Below are 15,992 nucleotides of genomic sequence, written 5' to 3'. Positions count from 1 at the left end.
CCCCCCCCCCCCCCCCCCCCGGCAAGTCACATGGATACATTTATATGCTGGACAACAAAAATAACGAAGGCTAAGTAACAGCTCTGCAAACCCTGGCCGCACTGCATTCTTTGACGATTATTTTATAAGACACAGAGGAGCGTGCACTCCTTCCCATACTATGGCCAAGAGATATTATCTATATGTTCGTTTCTCCAAAACCAGTGGAGCGATGCCGGAGGAAGGGCGTGTGGAGGGTGACGCCTCCGAAGGACCCCGCTCAGCGCGGACCGCGGGAGAGGCTGCTTACCCGGGACGTACGCCAACGAGCCGTAGGAGCCCGGCAAGGGGAAAGTGAGCTCGAGGGGCTGCGAGCCCGTGTTGCCTATGGCCAGCTGAACGAGGAGGACGGCCATGGACACCTGCAAGTTTAGACAATTTTGTAGCATCTGGGGCTCGGTCACGGCGGTCTTGGTAGAAAGATAGATGGTCATCAGCCGCTCAAACTGCTCACGGAGGTTGTCGGCAGCGGGGCTAGAGCTCTGCTGTGCCTCCCGCCAGGCTACCTGCAGCCGATGCAGATTTTGGTTGATTTTGACCATCTGATCATGCAACCTGCCCCCAAGAAAGCAGAAGAGACCGGGTCAGGGGCCTTGTACGGGACAGCTGAGCACAGACCACTGGAAAAACAAATCCTCATCTACTTATTCTAAGGATTCTCTTTAGGATGTTGGGAGCTGCCATCGTGATGACATAAAAGGCACTCAAAAAAATCGCTGGGGTCAGAGCATCGGGAAAATGTGACCAGGTATTCGACAAAAACGACGCTAGCTACAAATAGCAGCCTTTGGCTGAAACGCACCATCCAAAGAACACCAGCTTGATGGCACAAGGTGTAGACTAGGCCGTTTCCACGTAAGACAGCCCGCAGACCGAGCGCGAAGAGCCCAGCAGGACAGTCCGGAACCGTGGTGTTGCCGTTACCCTATGTGGACGTGGTTACGGGGACGGGTTTCTCCGGTGAGCCGAGGGCTACAGCCGGTGACAGAGGACCCTGGAGTAGTAACGGCCACATATAAACCGGTAGCCGCCTGGATGCAGCCAAGACCGGCTTCCAGTCCTCTGATGGTCAACGTAAAACTACATGATTCTCCACAGAGGGTCAGCCAGATGTTCTCTAATGAAAGGAAGCCCCGTAGTTCAATGTCACAGCCAGTGGTCTCTATGGGTACCGTCCAAAGCCATCCTCTTTGGCCCTGCGGATAGCATCCAGGGCTAGCTAGCCAATTCGGGGAAACCCGAGGACGGTCCTTCTGAGTCTGAATCGAGGTGGTGAGCAGGCTCACCACGAGCGGCACTGTCACCTAGTCCCCTGGTTAGAGCATCAGTGACTGGGACGGAAAAATGAACTGACAAAGAGATCTTCGCATTTTCCCAGAAGTCTGCTGAGCTTTAAGACATGCCCCGTGCCCGTGCGAGTATCCTGAGACTGCACAAACTGCGGTCCTCGGCACCCCTTCCCGCGGACGGCAGTGATTTCTCCCCTCGTTTACACTCGCCGTCGTAAACCGTTAGCCAGAGGGGAGAAGATCAGAGAGGACCGTGGCCTTCCAGAACCAGCACCAGCCCTGGAAGCCACACTCATTAGTCCCTAACTTTTCCCGCCTCTACCATCCTTTTGGTCCTACTGATCTTCCTGGAATCCCGCGTAAAAATTTCTTTATTTTTGTCAATTTTGTCCCTGTACCAGAGCGTAGATTTTTGTCTTTTTTCCATCAAGAGTAATAAGTAATAAAAATTCAAGAGCAGGAGGCAGTAAAAGAAAACAATTCCACAATCAAAGATCACAACAGGAAGAGAGTGATTTAAAAAATTTCAAGTTTAGAAAAAAACATTAGTTTGTCTGTAATTTTTTAGACGTGTAGCAGGTCAAGAATGAAAGTAAACTCAGGGTACTCGGATAAAGCCAGGTCACGTGAACACGCAGACGCGCACGAAGCCCGCTCCTGTCGGGTCCTAAGGGCAGCGGGCAGCGGGCAGAACCCCGGGGCCCTCACTCTCTACCTCCCGTCATCAACACCACCGAACAGTCTTCCGCGGCGACGTCGGAGCAGTTACCTGTGAAACCCCAAGTACAGGGTGTACTCGGTCAGGACGAGGTTCTCCGTCACCAGGTTGTAGCTCTGGGGAAACTCCGGCTCCTGCACAGCCGGGGTCAGACAAGTTTCTTTGTCCAAACCTCAAAGAAGGCAAAAGGGACAGTAAGTGGCTCGCTGCAGATGTCCATCTGGGGTCTCCGGTGTCCCCTTCCTCCAGCGCAACTTCATACGGCTACCAGTGAGATTTATTTATTTTTTATTAAGTAATTAAAAAAAAACAAATGTGGAAAACACTGGATTTCTCCCAAGTGGCAGACAGTGGAGCATCATTCTATTTGTGCTTTTCTGTATTTGAGATGATTTGCTTTTGAGCCCGTATTGCTTTTGGAATCAAGAGAGCCACAAAACTGAGAGGAAATACACAAAAATTGGGAGGGATTCATTTTTTTTAAAAAAAGGGATTCATTTTGAGTGTTGCATTTTCACTTCTGTGTTGTTTTCACCAAACCGGCTCTGATATTCTTCTGCCCTCGTCTCGTTTCCTGCCAGTCCCCGTGCCCCTGCCCCGCAGGCCCTCCCCGGCTTCAGTCCACGAGCTTCCCCCTACCCGCAACCGGGCCCTTCCTAGCTTCGCCCCTTCACGCTTCACCCCCAACTCGTCTTTCCAGACTCAGCCACGAAGACTTCCAGCTTCTGCAGCATTTCCTACACCACCCCTTCCGCTGTGCCCCCTGCCCCATATCACAGAGCGTCTGTTACTATTACCCGCCTTCTCCTGGAGGCTTTGGATTAAAAAAAAGCAACAGGGATTGTGCTTTATTTATGCTGAGAAAGAATGAATCAATCCCCAAGGCTGCTAAATTCCGAGAGGTCTCACGAAGGCACAACGTCTAAAAGTTTTAAAAACATCTGTCTAAATTATACTAGCTCTTCTTCCGCCTCATCTAGAGAAAGAAGCAGTTTCGTGAAAAAGGACGAAAGTGAATGCCTTCGACGCCACACGCACGCGCCCACACGCGTGCCCATGTGCACACACACACACTCACACACGCCTCCACACACACACGCCTACGCGCACACACTCACATGCCTGCACACACGCACACACGCCTACGTGTACACACACTCACATACCTGCACACACGCGCACACACACGCCTGCACACACATGCCTGCACACACGCACGCACACACCTGAGAAGCCCAGGGCCCCCCTACCTCTCATGTGTACGTTTTTAATTTTTCGCTCTTCGTCATTCAGCTCCTTCAGGGCACAGTAGGTGGGGTTAAAGGTGAGCAGCCGGGGCGACCCGGGTCTGCAGAACGGCTGGCACAGCTTCAGGAGCGCGGCCCCCAGGTTCAGAAAGAAGGCGTCCGAGGCGTACGTCTGGAAGAACATTTCTGGCATCTGGTTGGCCCAGATCTTGGCGCGGCCTGCATTCGCGTGCAGACAGCTCCCGAGCCAGGACAGGACGCGGTGTCTGGTGTCCGGAGAGAGCTGGAGCAGGTTCTTCAGCAGCTGGTAGACCTTTTCATGGAACTGAGCCATGAACTGTGTAACAGAAAACACAACCAAGAGCATTCCACTTCGCAATCCTCGTACTTGTTCCTCCCAGACCTGAGCCACTGGCCAATTCCCAAAAACACCCGAATCCTGATCTCTTCCCTCACTCGCCCTGTGCTTTATACCCTAGTTCTGATTGAAGAGAACCTCGGGCACGTGTGAGAGGCCCCGAGGAGCCGCCAGGCCGCACCCAGCATTTACGGAGCTTTGGAGCAGGGGTCGGCGAGCTTTGTCCGCAAAGGGCCAGATGACAAAGACGGCTCTGCGAGCCGTATGGCGAGCCTGGCAACTCCCCGCCCCTACCCCCGTGGCAGGGCACCCAGCCGCAAACAAAGTCACTTGCGGGTGGGCGAGGCGACGCTCAACAGAACTGTTCCCTCAAACAGGTGGCAGCCGGGTCTGGCCACGGCAGTAGTCCGTCAATCCCTGCCTCAGGGCTGCGACAATGGGGATTGAAACCACCCCCGACTCAACCATTTACTGCCTTGGGTTTGCCAGACTCCTACCACAAATCACTAAGCAGCCCCAGTAGAACATAGGTGGAAGGAAGGAAAGGGGAGAATAACTTATAAGCTGAAGTTCAGCCCCAAGATTTTAGGAACTAAGGCTATAAGAGACAGCTCAGTGAGGGGCACCTGGGGGGCTCAGTCGATTGAGTGTCCGACTTCAGCTCAGGTCATGATCTTGAGGTCTGTGGGTTCGAGCTCCGCATCCGGCTCTGCGCTGACAGCTCAGAGCCTGGAGCCTGCTTCTGATTCTGTGTCTCCCTCTCTGCCTCCCTCCCCCCTCTGTCTCTCTCAAAAGTAAACATTAAAATAAAAAAGCTTAGTGACAGCACTGAGGGCGACAATGCACAGAAGCGTCAGAGGCCTACTCTCAAACCGCATACAGGCTTATCCTCTTGCTCGGGCCGTGCTAGAAAGGGGACAACTTGTTTACATGATTACGGAGGAAAGCCAGGCAGGTCCCCTGCTTTCCCAGAGACGCTCCGGCAGCCTTATCTGCATCTGCTTCCCGAGGAAACGCGACTTAATCTAAGACCAGGGGCTGGGGTACCGCGGTCAGCAGTCCACCTGATGGATGTTGGCCTCTTGCACTTTGATCTCCTGGGGACTGGAGCGAGATGGATTCAGGAAGTAGCCATGATTTTCTACAACGCCCGGGGTCTTTAATAAGCAGGAGACACTCAGGATTACTCCCAGCAAGGTCTTCTGGTACATCTGCCCATTGCTAGGGTCCTTGGGCTGAATGTATTCTACAAAAACCTATAGAAGAAAACAAGTCCTTATTCATCGATGTGCGGAGCTACAGGAGGTGGGGTGAGAGGGTCTCAGAAGGTTAAGTCTGTAGAACAGCCAGTGTACCTCTTATCCGCTCGGGAATATTCGAATGCCCCAGGACAGGCATTCGTAACGTAGCAGATGCCCAGCTCAAATGAATACATGCCCCTTCCCAGACTTACCTTTGCCAGCTCCTTCTGTCTGGTGAAGAAGAGAATAATATCCAGATATGCATAAAACAGGTTCTGGCAGAGTTCTAGATCTTTTATTCGGCCCAATAGAATATCAAACACCGGGATCATGACTTCTGGAAACGTTCGAACTTCTTCATCCAATATCAAGGCTGCAATGACCTCTTCCAGAAACTCAATTACATCTTCAAAATCTAACAGGTGACAAATGCGAGAAGTGCACAGAAGTTTTTAGTGGCTTTTACACACTGGCTCTCTGCTTTCTCCCACTTCCGATCGACCTACTGGTACTGAACCCCGGAGGTCATGACATGAGCTCTCTTCCTTAATTTATGCTTCTGGCACCGTAGTGGCTCTGAGGCTTTCTAAAGCAATTAAAGGAATTTTATTTTATTTTACTTATTTATTTTTGTGTTTTTTATTTATTTTTGAGAGACACGGAGAGACAGTGCAAGCAGGGGAGGGTCAGAGAGAGAGGGAGATACAGAATCTGAAGCAGGCTCCAGGCTCTGAGCCATCAGCACAGAGCCTGATGCAGGGCTTGAATCCACAAATTGTGAGATCATGACCTGAGCCGAAGTCGGCCACTTAACCAACTGAGCCACCCAGGCGCACCCCAATTAGAGGAATTTTAAATTGGGAAATCAAAATGTAGAAATGCACAAATCTTGCTTATGTACTCACGGGCTCCTTGGATGGCTTCCAACATCAAATCCACCAGCTGCTCGTGGATGTTTTGGTCAACATAGATCTCAGGGGTGAGGAGAACCGTTCGCGTGTGGGACACAGTGAGGCTCCTGCACTGGACCGCGAAGGGGAGCAGGTTCTCTGGAACTTTGGTAATCTGGAACAGGGTGGAGAAGAGAGGTGGCAGTCTAGCTCTATGACCTGAACGAGGGTCACACCACAAACGGAAGGAAAAAGACAACGTATCCTTGAACAGTGCTGCTGTCTATGGCTGCCTGAAAATTCCCAAGAGTTCGTCCTTTGGTGTAAGGAGTCACCTGACCTCCCTGCTGGAATTCTAGTCCTAGAAGTGACCAAGCTTAGACTATTGTTCAACCTTTGCTGGAAATGAACTTACTAGACCTTTTTCTTTTCCCCCAGACCTTTTCTAAAGGTATGCCTTTTAAAACTTTAGGTTTATTCATTTATTTTGGGGGAGAGAGAGAGAGAAAGTGCAAGGAGGGGAAGGGCAGAAAGAAAGGGAGCGAGAGAATCCCAAGCAGGATCCACACCCAGTGCAGAGCCCAATGTGAGACTTGATCCCACTATCATGATATCATGACCTGAGCTGAAATCAAGAGTCAGTCACTCAACCGAATGAGCCACCTAGGTGCCCTAAGGGTATGATTTTTTTTTTAATGTTTCTTTTTTGAGAGAGAGAAACAGAGTATGAGCAGGGGAGAGGCAGAGAGAGAGAGAAGACGACACAAGACTCTGAGCAGCTCCAGGTTCTGAGCTGTCAGCACAGAGCCCGACGTGGGCTTGAACTCACGGACTGCGAGATCATGCCCTGAGAAGTCAGATACTTAACCAACTGAGCCATCCAGGCGCCCCAACAGTACGACTTTTTAAGAGGTTTGTAGCGAGAACAGGGACTCTGGTTAGTTGGGGAAAGGAGTAGCCCCCAAGCCACAGAAGGGGACTAAGGAGTTAGACATCAAGCGGTGCTCTAATAGCTCCTGCCACATCCATTCTGACGTATGTAAACTGGTGTTTTATCCGGCTTCCATTCTGAAGTCAGACCCGGGACGACCACACAGTTCTCAACGGCAAGCATTCCTTTACCTCTTCCTTAGCTCTTTGGAAACAGGAATAAAGGTAACAAAAAATGTGCCTCTCCCCTGCGTCTCGGTCAGCAGAGAGGTTCAAGGTTGTAGAAGATGTCATGTTAATCAAGTGGTTGCCTGGATCCTGCAGTAACAGGCGAGCGAAGACAGCCTTTAAGAAAAACAAACAGAACACTAATCAACTGCAAAGTTCTAACACCTCAAGATGTAAAAGGTAATCTCGACACAGGTTATCGAGAGAATCACAGCATGTAGAGTGAAAGGGGCTTAAAGGCCCCCACTTCCGACTTCAGGAGAAGTTACACACATACATACAACTGTGTGTGTGGTTGGTCTTTGAGCAATACGGGTTTGAGGAGGATTTTTAAACAATAAATACAGAATGGTCCCATAAATGTATTTTCTCTCGGTTATGATTTTCTTTGTAACATTTCTCTTCCCTAGCTGACTTCACTGTTATCGGTGAGGCTTCTGGTCAACAGTAGGCTACTGGCTGAGTTCCTGGAGAGCCATGAGTCACACACTCATTTTCGACGGCCCTGGACTCTCCCGTTGTTCCAGGAGCCACTGTACAGTCATCCTAAACAGAGTTCAAGTGTGTGTCTCGTGTAAGCCTGGAATAGAGGAAGCACGAGAGCAAAGTTCGTCGGTGTGGAGAATCAGCGACTGAGCTGACACATGACCTCTACTCTGTGTGACCGCAGGCCTCACTCACCTTACAGAAAGATGATTCAACCCCAGAAAGTTCAACTACAGGTGTGGAGCGCCTTCCCTACCAAACTTTTATTCTTTTAACGTTCATTAGGCACTTATGAGGCAAAACACACTGTTTGATTTTGCAAAGGATATAAAGAAGAAAGGCAAAGGCACGGGCCTTGCCCTCAAGAACTTAAAGGTCTGATAGGGGAGATAAGACAGGTACATAAAAGGGTCACTACATGTGACAGGCGACAATCCCCATCAGAGAGGTATCGATAGATGACTCCAGGAATTCAGAGGAGAGAGTAACAGCTCCTACTTCGCGAAGCTTCATAAATAAGATGGCATTTTAACTGGGCCTTAAAGAAAGGGATATCTGGATATGTGGCCATGGTAAACGAGAGGATTCCGAAAGAGGAACAGCACAAACAATGCTAAGGGATGGAGGAAAGCAAAGTTGTGGTTGCAGAAAAGTGAGTGGAGTTTAGCTGAATGGCCAATTTTTGCGGAAGGCACAGGAACAGTAACGCAAGAATGGTACCTGCTCGACATTGTTCATATCAAGCCAGTCCTGGTCTTCCAGGTCCACCGCCATTTCTTCCAAGTACACACAGCGGCTGGGGATGCCATTCCCGCTTTTCAAGCTGGGGTCACCTGGGAAACGGTGTTAATCTGGTAGGTCAAGGATAGCGCTTCTGTCTTACACAGACAACTGATTTTGACAGCATGTCTCTTGGACTCTAAGGAGGGTTTCAGTAATACCAGAATAATCTGGATAGACAAAATAGCAGCTAAAAATCTAAATCTTTTTCAAGAACCCAAGAGCATGGGCTTGGTCATGAGCCGAACGTCACGACATTTAAAGAGACATCCCCGACATCGGCACCGACTGCTGGGTTTAACTGCAGAGAGGACACAGAAGGGAGACACGGCGCCTCTTGAGGTTTCCGTCTAAATGTTTAGGGCACCTCTGAAAAGAAAAAGGACTTGGCTGCCACTCTCGTGTCCCTCTGAAGGTAGTAAAGACAAGACGCCACATGGGCCAGGCAGTACCAAAACGAAAGCTGCACCTGTGTCTAAATACTGGTTTTAGGTCACATCAGAAGCTTCACTGAAATATCAGTGTCCGAGGGAGTACGGTGGTTTGCTTCAACACTAAACACAATAGGTTTCTCAGAGCGAGTTCCCAAGCAGGAAGGGCAGGGTTATCAAGACTGGCTGCAAGTCTGTAATCCACTGTCTGTCTGTCTGTCTTCTGAGAGAGCACGTGTGCACAAGGGAGGGGCAGAGGGTGAGGGGGAGAACCTTTAGCAGGTTCCATGCCCCGTGGGGGGGGGGGCTGGGGGGGGACGACATGGGTCTCAATCTCATAATCGTGACACGGTGACCTGAGCTGAGATGGAGAGTTGGACATTCAAACGCCCGAGCCCCTGCCCCAGCGCTCCTGTGACTCACTGTTGTCCAGAGTAATGAGGAAGACCCTCTGGATCATGTGGTTGATGTTGAGCTGCTCACATATCTCCTGCTGGGAGCGGAAGGAGCGGCTAATCTCAGCCACGGAGTAATCGAACTCGTCCAGGCTCTCCGACACACTGTTGTCCGAGTCATCCGGGGTGGCGGGGGGCTCGTCTGCCAGAAAACGCGAGCCGTGAGCAGTGGAGCTCCTCCCTGGGGGACGGGACCAAGTACACTATCAAAAGTGATAAAAGTAACCAAGAGGAAGGTAATTTTGGAGGTGAAACAAGTTAATCATCTAATTGGTGAACATCTAGGCACCACTTTCTTGTAAACACTTGAGACAGAAATGACGTGCAGCGCCCTGCTCGCTCCAGGCACACAGCGAACCGTGTGTGTACCCATCGCCAGAGCCAGTCAGTCCAGTCAACAGGGCACCGCACAGTGAAAACGTGGCTGCCTCTTGTAGCGAGAACCTCTAAGACCTACTCTCTTAGTAGCTAACAAAGACGCGGCACAGGATCACGACCCACAGTCACCATGCTGTTCGCTACGTTTATTCTCTAACTGAACTTTGTACCTTTTGATGCCCCGTCCCCACCCTGGGCAACCACCAATCTGTGTGTGTTAGCTTCTTTCCTTGTTTTCGATTTCACACACAACTGAGAACATCTGTTTGTTTGTATTTGTCTTTTACTGTCTGACTTCTTTCCCCTCACACAATGCCCTCTAGGTCTGTCCATGTTGTTGCAAATGGCACAGGTGTGTGTGGGGGGGCAGTGGATGTATCATATTTTCCTCATCCACACGTTCATCAACGGACAGAGGTTGTTTCCATGTCTTGGCCATTGTAAGCAATGCCGCAATGAGCATGGGGGTGCATGTTATCTTTTTAACTGAGTGTTTTCATATTTGGGGGAAATCTCCAGAAGGGGAGTTGCTGGATCATATGGTAGTTCTATTTATAATTTTTTGAGGAATCTCTATACTGCTTTCCACGGTGGCCGCCCCAATTTACATTCCCACCTGTGGGAAGCTGCAAAGATTCAGCTGCTGGGCAGTTTACCAGCAGGAAACTGAGGGGAGTTACCTGAATTACAAATATAGGCAGGGAAGTGCCCCTCCCTGTCAGGAGAAGCAAAAAGAACAAAGATCAACCGCCTAAAGGCAGGGTGGTGTCAGCCACTAGGCGCTGTGCTAAAAACTTTAGTTTGGTTCCTCCTTTCCCTAGCTTTAATCAATTGACTCTGTATCCTAGCAACCAACCTAGGTCAGCTGCTTCGCTTCCTGCCCTGTACCTTATTTAAAAGGTGGATTTTTTCTCAATAAAGGGGCTTGATCAGAAACGCTTGTCTTGCCCCGCTCTCTGTGTCTCCTTCCTGCCCTATTCTCTCTCCCTCCCTCCCTCAGGAACCTACGACCCGATTTACCGCCCTGCCAGCCGGCCGGGGCGGGAACAGACACCCACCAACAGTGCACAGGGGTTCGCCTGGCTCCACATCCTCACCAACACTTGTTATTTCTTGTCTTTTTTTGATCAGAGCCACTGTAACAGGTGTGAAGTGACGTCTCACTGTGGTTTTGATGTGCATTTCTTTGACGGTGAGTGAGGCTGGGCATCTGTTCATGTACTTGCTGGTCATCTGTGTGTCTGTGTGTCTGCACAGACCTTTTGCCCATTTTTTAGTTGGATTATCTGTGTTTTTACTGAGTTACATCAGACAACATCTTAAGTATCGGATTCTGAAACTCCTGGCTGAAACCCCACCACATTTTACACATCAAAAGTTTTATTCTTTCTATTCATAATTGACTGCACTCCCTATTAGCAAAAATAGCAACACTGTGTCCCCTACAGAGTCCTCGTGAACAAATTCCCTAATAGATCAACATGCCCTGATTGTTTTAAACATGCATTTTCCTGATTTTAAGAACATGTGTTTTAATAATCCATTAATAGCAAAGCATTCCAGAGACTTCCCCTATTCTGATGCTAATGTTTACTGCCAGGATTTCAGTTAAAAAAGGGGAGAATCATACTCTATATGCTGCTTTTCAGCTTGCTTTTTGAACGTAATCCGCACCAACCCCTTTCTGTCACGGTCATTTATAGGCCTACCTCGTCCTCTGCAATAGCTCCCTGTACCGCACTGTGCGCTCACACTCTGATCTGTGTAGCTACTTCTCAATTGATGAGCATTTGGGCTGTTTCCAATTTTTCCTGATTTCAAACACTACTGCACCGAACAGTATTTTTTGTACACCTGTCTGAGTATTTCTGTAAGGTAAATCTGTAGAAGCAGAACTGCTGAGTTCAAGAGCTTGCACATTTAAAAGTTAACATATACTACAAAATTATTCTCAGAAAGATTGCTCTCATTTACATGCCCATCACAAATTTCAGGGGCGTCTGGGTGGCTCAGTCGGTTGAGTGTCCGACTTTGGCTCAGGTCATGATCTCACGGTTCATGAGTTCAAGCCCTACATTGGCTGGCTGCTGTCAGCACAGAGCCTGCCTCAGATTCTGTCTCTCCCCACCCCCACCACCCCTCTCCTGCTCTCTCTGAAAAATAAACATTAAAAAATAAAATAAAAAATCTTTACAAATTTCATAGGTAAAAACCTAATTATTATTTTTTAAGTTCATTCATTAAAAATTTTTTAAGATGATTTTTATTTATTTTTGAGAGACAGAGAGAGAGCGCACGAGCAGGGGAGGGTCAGAGAGAGAGGGAGACACAGAATCCGAAGCAGGCTCCAGGCTCTGAGCTGTCAGCACAGAGCCGACGCAGGGCTCAAACCCACGAACCGTGAGATCATGACCTGAGCCAAAGCCGGACACGTAACTGAGCCACCCAGGCGCCCCTAAAGTTATTCATTTTAGAGAGAGTGAGAGAGAGCAGGAGAAGGGCAGAGAGAGAAGACTGAGAATCCCAAGCAGGCTCTGTGCTCTCAGCTTGAGGCTTGAACTCACAAACTGTGAGATCATGACCTGAGCTGAAACCAGGAGTTGGACACTTAACCAACTGAGCCACCCTCATGCCGCAAGACTGGGTTTATTAAATCATTTAATTATTGTATAATAATTTGCTTGTTCAATCCCCCCCAGATTTGTTACAATTTTCTTATTGATTGGGTCTCTTTAAATTTTTCTAAAGCGGCCTGAATGAGGGGCCCTTGGAAGGAACTCCTGCAGAAGGAGAAGCAGCGTGGCGCTGCGCACTCAAAGCCACACGGAAAAACAAAAATAAATTAAAATAAAAGCCCCACGAGTCTGCCTCTACTTTTCTCTGCGGACACAGTGGTTATTCTGAAAGTCCAGCAAAATGCTCAGAATTTAGGAGTTGCTTCCCGGTGGGAGTTTAGCCAACGCGAGGCTGAACCGAGGAGGCCAGAGGCCTGGCACGGACGACTGCTGGCGGGAAACAGGTCCGACCTGGTGCCAAACTCAGTGCAAACAAACGAAGATGGGGAGGAGCCGAAACCGTAACAGAAGGGCATGTACCTGACCTGTGCCCACCGCGGTGCCCGCCCGGCTCCCGGCCCCAGGCAGCTGGGGCGCCTCGCCAGCCAGGACAGGCACTGTCGCTCCCCTCTACACGCTAAGTCCCCCTCGGCACCCCGAGCGCGACAGAGGCGAAGAACCCCTACTTTCCCATCCCTCACTCTCCTCTTTCGCTTGCAGTCTCATTCAAGCTTTTTCACCCTGTATCTTAGCATCTGCACGAGGTTTCCGAGACCGAGGCCCAGAGCTGCCGGGGCGCGTCCTGTGAGAAAGCGGGGGTTCCGGGGCCTTCTCCCCGGCGCCGCCCGTCGCCCTGCTCTTACCTCCGCCTCATTCGGTCCTGATCGGGGGGCGGGGCCACAAGTCAGCTACGCACGTGAACGCTTTTGAAATAAAGTAAGGGGAAAATACAAACATTTCTCCTTTCCAAACAACACTATTATTCTTTTTGGAGAGAGAAGGAGAGCAATTTCTGGCTTGAAGGATTGTGAATATCCTCAGAAGACTAATTTTGAGAAATATCATCCCAATTCTTCTAGGCTATATGTCTTCTCATAGGAGGAAGCTGGCCTTGGCCTTAATTTTGGTCCTAGATGAGGAACACCATTTTTCTCATTAGTGAGGTATTATTGATTTTTTTTCCACACAAATGTTTTCCTTGAAGTCTGTTCTAATAGCTGCACGCTAGGAAAGTGGCCACTACACAGAACGGAAGCAGTATTTTGCTTGGGATGGACTCTGAAGCATTGAGCTTAAGAACAGCTTTCATTTATTTGTCTACCAAAAAGCTAAAAGGCTTTTAGAATATTCTTCCTTTTACCTATCTGCTTTCTACAGGTGCATGTAACCTGCTTTCCGCACCTACGCCTACAGCCTCAGCTTCCTCTGCTAAAAAGATGTCTTTAAAACTCTTTTACCAGGTGATTTTTAAAATAAGCAACTTGACAGCGTTGGGATCACGACTGGCATCTGGTACCACGGAACCACCTGCTAACTGGTCTCCTCGTGCAGGGGGAGGGCAGGGAGGAGAGGACCCAAAACAACAAAAACGAACCAGACCCCTCCCCCCCCCAATTTATGCCCTAAACAAACGGAAGCCGACTGCCCCCACCCCCACCCCCACCAGGGACCGGAGCCCTGGCGGCCCGCTCCAGGCCGGCTCGGTGGCTGCTGGCCCTCTACTCACCGGACTGCTGCTTCAGCTGCTCCTTCTGGATGGCCGCGAAGTGCTTGGCGTCGGCCAGGGAGCCGAAAAGGGCAGCAAAGGGGTTACTTGAGATGTTGTTGTTATTCTCCTGGTCTGTCATTTCACTTTAACGTATCCTCCATCCAGACCTGGGGGAGGGGCTGCAGAGAGGACAGCGATCAGACACAGAAGGGCAGGCGGCATGACCTGTCACCTGCCCACAGCCAGGTCTCTCCCCACATCTCGAATACGATACGTCTAAGGAGGTTTGGGGGGTAAGACTTTCCAATTCCTGCTCCAAGGTTCAAGGCATTTTTGGCAAAATGGTTACGAAGCCACTAACTGGACAAGTTGGCCTGATTGGGAGCAGCTAAAACCAGAAAGCTTAAAAAATTTTTTTTTTGTTTTTGTTTTTAAATAAACATTTTTATTTACTTAAAAAATTTTTTAAAATTTATTTTTGAGAGACAGTGTGAGCAGAGGAGAGTCAGAGAGAGAGAGGGAGATACAGAATCTGAAGCAGGCTCCAGGCTCTGAGCTGTCAGCACAGAGCCTGATGCGAGGCTCGAACCCACAAACCGTGAGATCATGATCTGAGCCGAAGCCGGATGCTTAACCGACTGAGCCACCCAGGCGCCCCTTGTTTTTAAGTAAACATTTTTAAAGCTTAAAGCTTTCTGGCTTTAGGGGCGCGTGGGTGGCTCAGTTGGTTAAGCATCCAACTTCGGCTCAGGCATCATCTCACGCTTCATGGGTTCGAGCCCCGCGTCGGGCTCTGTGCTGACAGCTCAGAGCCTGGAGCCTGCTTCAGATTTTGTCTCCCTCTCTCTCTGCCCCTCCCCCACTTACACTCTGTCTCTCTCTCTCTCTCTCTCTCAAAAATAAATAAACATTAAAAAATTGTTTTTAAATAAAAAAAATTAAAATGTTTCACCGGAATACATTTGTCCATTGCCATGCTGCTATCTGCCACACCTTTAAACAGGTTAAGTAGAAAGAATCACGGAAGGCAATGAGGGAACCCACCCACTCACTGTAACGCGGCACAGAGTGAAAAATAATATGACAACAGCCATACGGCTCCCATACATCTCCGGGCCAGCCACCTAGTTGTCATTCACCAGGGACGTAGGATGGCGCTCGGTCAGGCTTCCAGGACTTGGAGCCAGAGCTGGGCATTCCTCAGCTGCCAACCGACTAACGGCACGCCTCCCGCGGAGACGGAACAGCAGATCAGGACAGCAACCGGTTCGGCAGGGTGGGGTGGGTTTTAAATATGTATCGGGCAATTTATCTCTATTCCTAGGCTCACGACAATTGATATTTCTTCCACTAAAAATAAATGGTCTTTGCTTATTTCTATATTTAACTTTCACTATCTGATTTTTTACCCCCCCTGCAGACACCCACCCGTCCCTAATGTGCAACAGGGAAGTAGATATATGCCTCGAAGGCATTTAGGGGGGCGGCCGCAAGCCTGCATTTGCACCCTTCCGACTACATGTCCTCATTCAAGCGCCAAGGGGACTCAGCGGCACGGTGGGAGGATCAGAGCGCCCCGAAAGCCCAACTCCCCTTTCTAAATTGTAGGGCCACGGCAGAGAAATCCAACCCTGAAGAGGGTGGGAAGAACCAAAGGGTATGAATATTCTGCCCACAAGGATGCTGACTGCTAAAGGGGCAGAGGCCTCAAAAGGACTGGGGACGGGGTATGAAGGAAGGAGAAAGAAATACTGGCCTATCTCTAATCTACTGAGGGAAGACTCCTTACAGAAGCATAGTAACAAAAGCCACCGCGAGTCGGGAAAGCTACCCGGATTACCGGGGGACGAGAGACTCTTACTCCTGACAGCCCACGGCATCTCCGCCACGGGCCGCGCTCCTCGGCCCCGTCCTCGTCTGCCTGGAATGACTCGGGCGTGCGGTCTGTCTCCCCCTGCGAGGTTCTGGGCCTCCCTGCTCCGGGACCTGAACTATCACTTGTTGCTCCGTGTATTTTGCGTTTTGCTATGTTTGGTTTAGTTATGTTTAATAATCCAAAAATAAAGATAGCATATTTAGTGCTGGAATTAACAACTATCCTTGGGACAGCTTTCCCCTCATTTAACCACTGATTCAGGCTGCGACACTAATGACTGTCTCTCGTTGGCTGACCCCGCCCCCCATCCCAAGGTATCCTACGTCCAGAGGAATGCAGAATGTGTAATGAGCTCTTGTTATTTTCTGTCTTCAAAACACCGC

At 49.7% G+C, this 15,992-nt stretch overlaps 1 protein-coding gene across 2 annotated transcripts in view; it reads right to left on the bottom strand.

Annotated features, from left to right (window-relative positions):
• Positions 1-15,992, bottom strand: part of UBE4A (ubiquitination factor E4A) — a 33,910-nt gene that overhangs the window by 15,712 nt on the left and 2,206 nt on the right. The window contains exons 2-11 of one of the 2 annotated variants that reach the window (XM_029915097.1): positions 13,752-13,912; positions 9,061-9,234; positions 8,147-8,259; positions 6,905-7,057; positions 5,798-5,957; positions 5,105-5,307; positions 4,716-4,907; positions 3,297-3,630; positions 2,098-2,218; positions 290-594 (exon numbers count right to left, since the gene is read on the bottom strand). In XM_029915097.1, the coding sequence (XP_029770957.1) occupies positions 290-594; positions 2,098-2,218; positions 3,297-3,630; positions 4,716-4,907; positions 5,105-5,307; positions 5,798-5,957; positions 6,905-7,057; positions 8,147-8,259; positions 9,061-9,234; positions 13,752-13,872 (1,876 nt within the window). In that variant the 5' untranslated portion in view covers positions 13,873-13,912. Of the gene's footprint in view, positions 1-289; positions 595-2,097; positions 2,219-3,296; positions 3,631-4,715; positions 4,908-5,104; positions 5,308-5,797; positions 5,958-6,904; positions 7,058-8,146; positions 8,260-9,060; positions 9,274-13,751; positions 13,913-15,992 lie in introns of both variants that reach the window. The other variant, XM_029915095.1, reaches the window with a different exon arrangement.

Source organism: Suricata suricatta, chromosome 11 (genome assembly GCF_006229205.1).
Source record: "Suricata suricatta isolate VVHF042 chromosome 11, meerkat_22Aug2017_6uvM2_HiC, whole genome shotgun sequence".
Taxonomy (NCBI): domain Eukaryota; kingdom Metazoa; phylum Chordata; class Mammalia; order Carnivora; family Herpestidae; genus Suricata; species Suricata suricatta.
The sequence above is the reverse complement of the archived record's forward strand: the minus strand, read 5'-3'. Positions and strand labels throughout refer to the sequence as shown.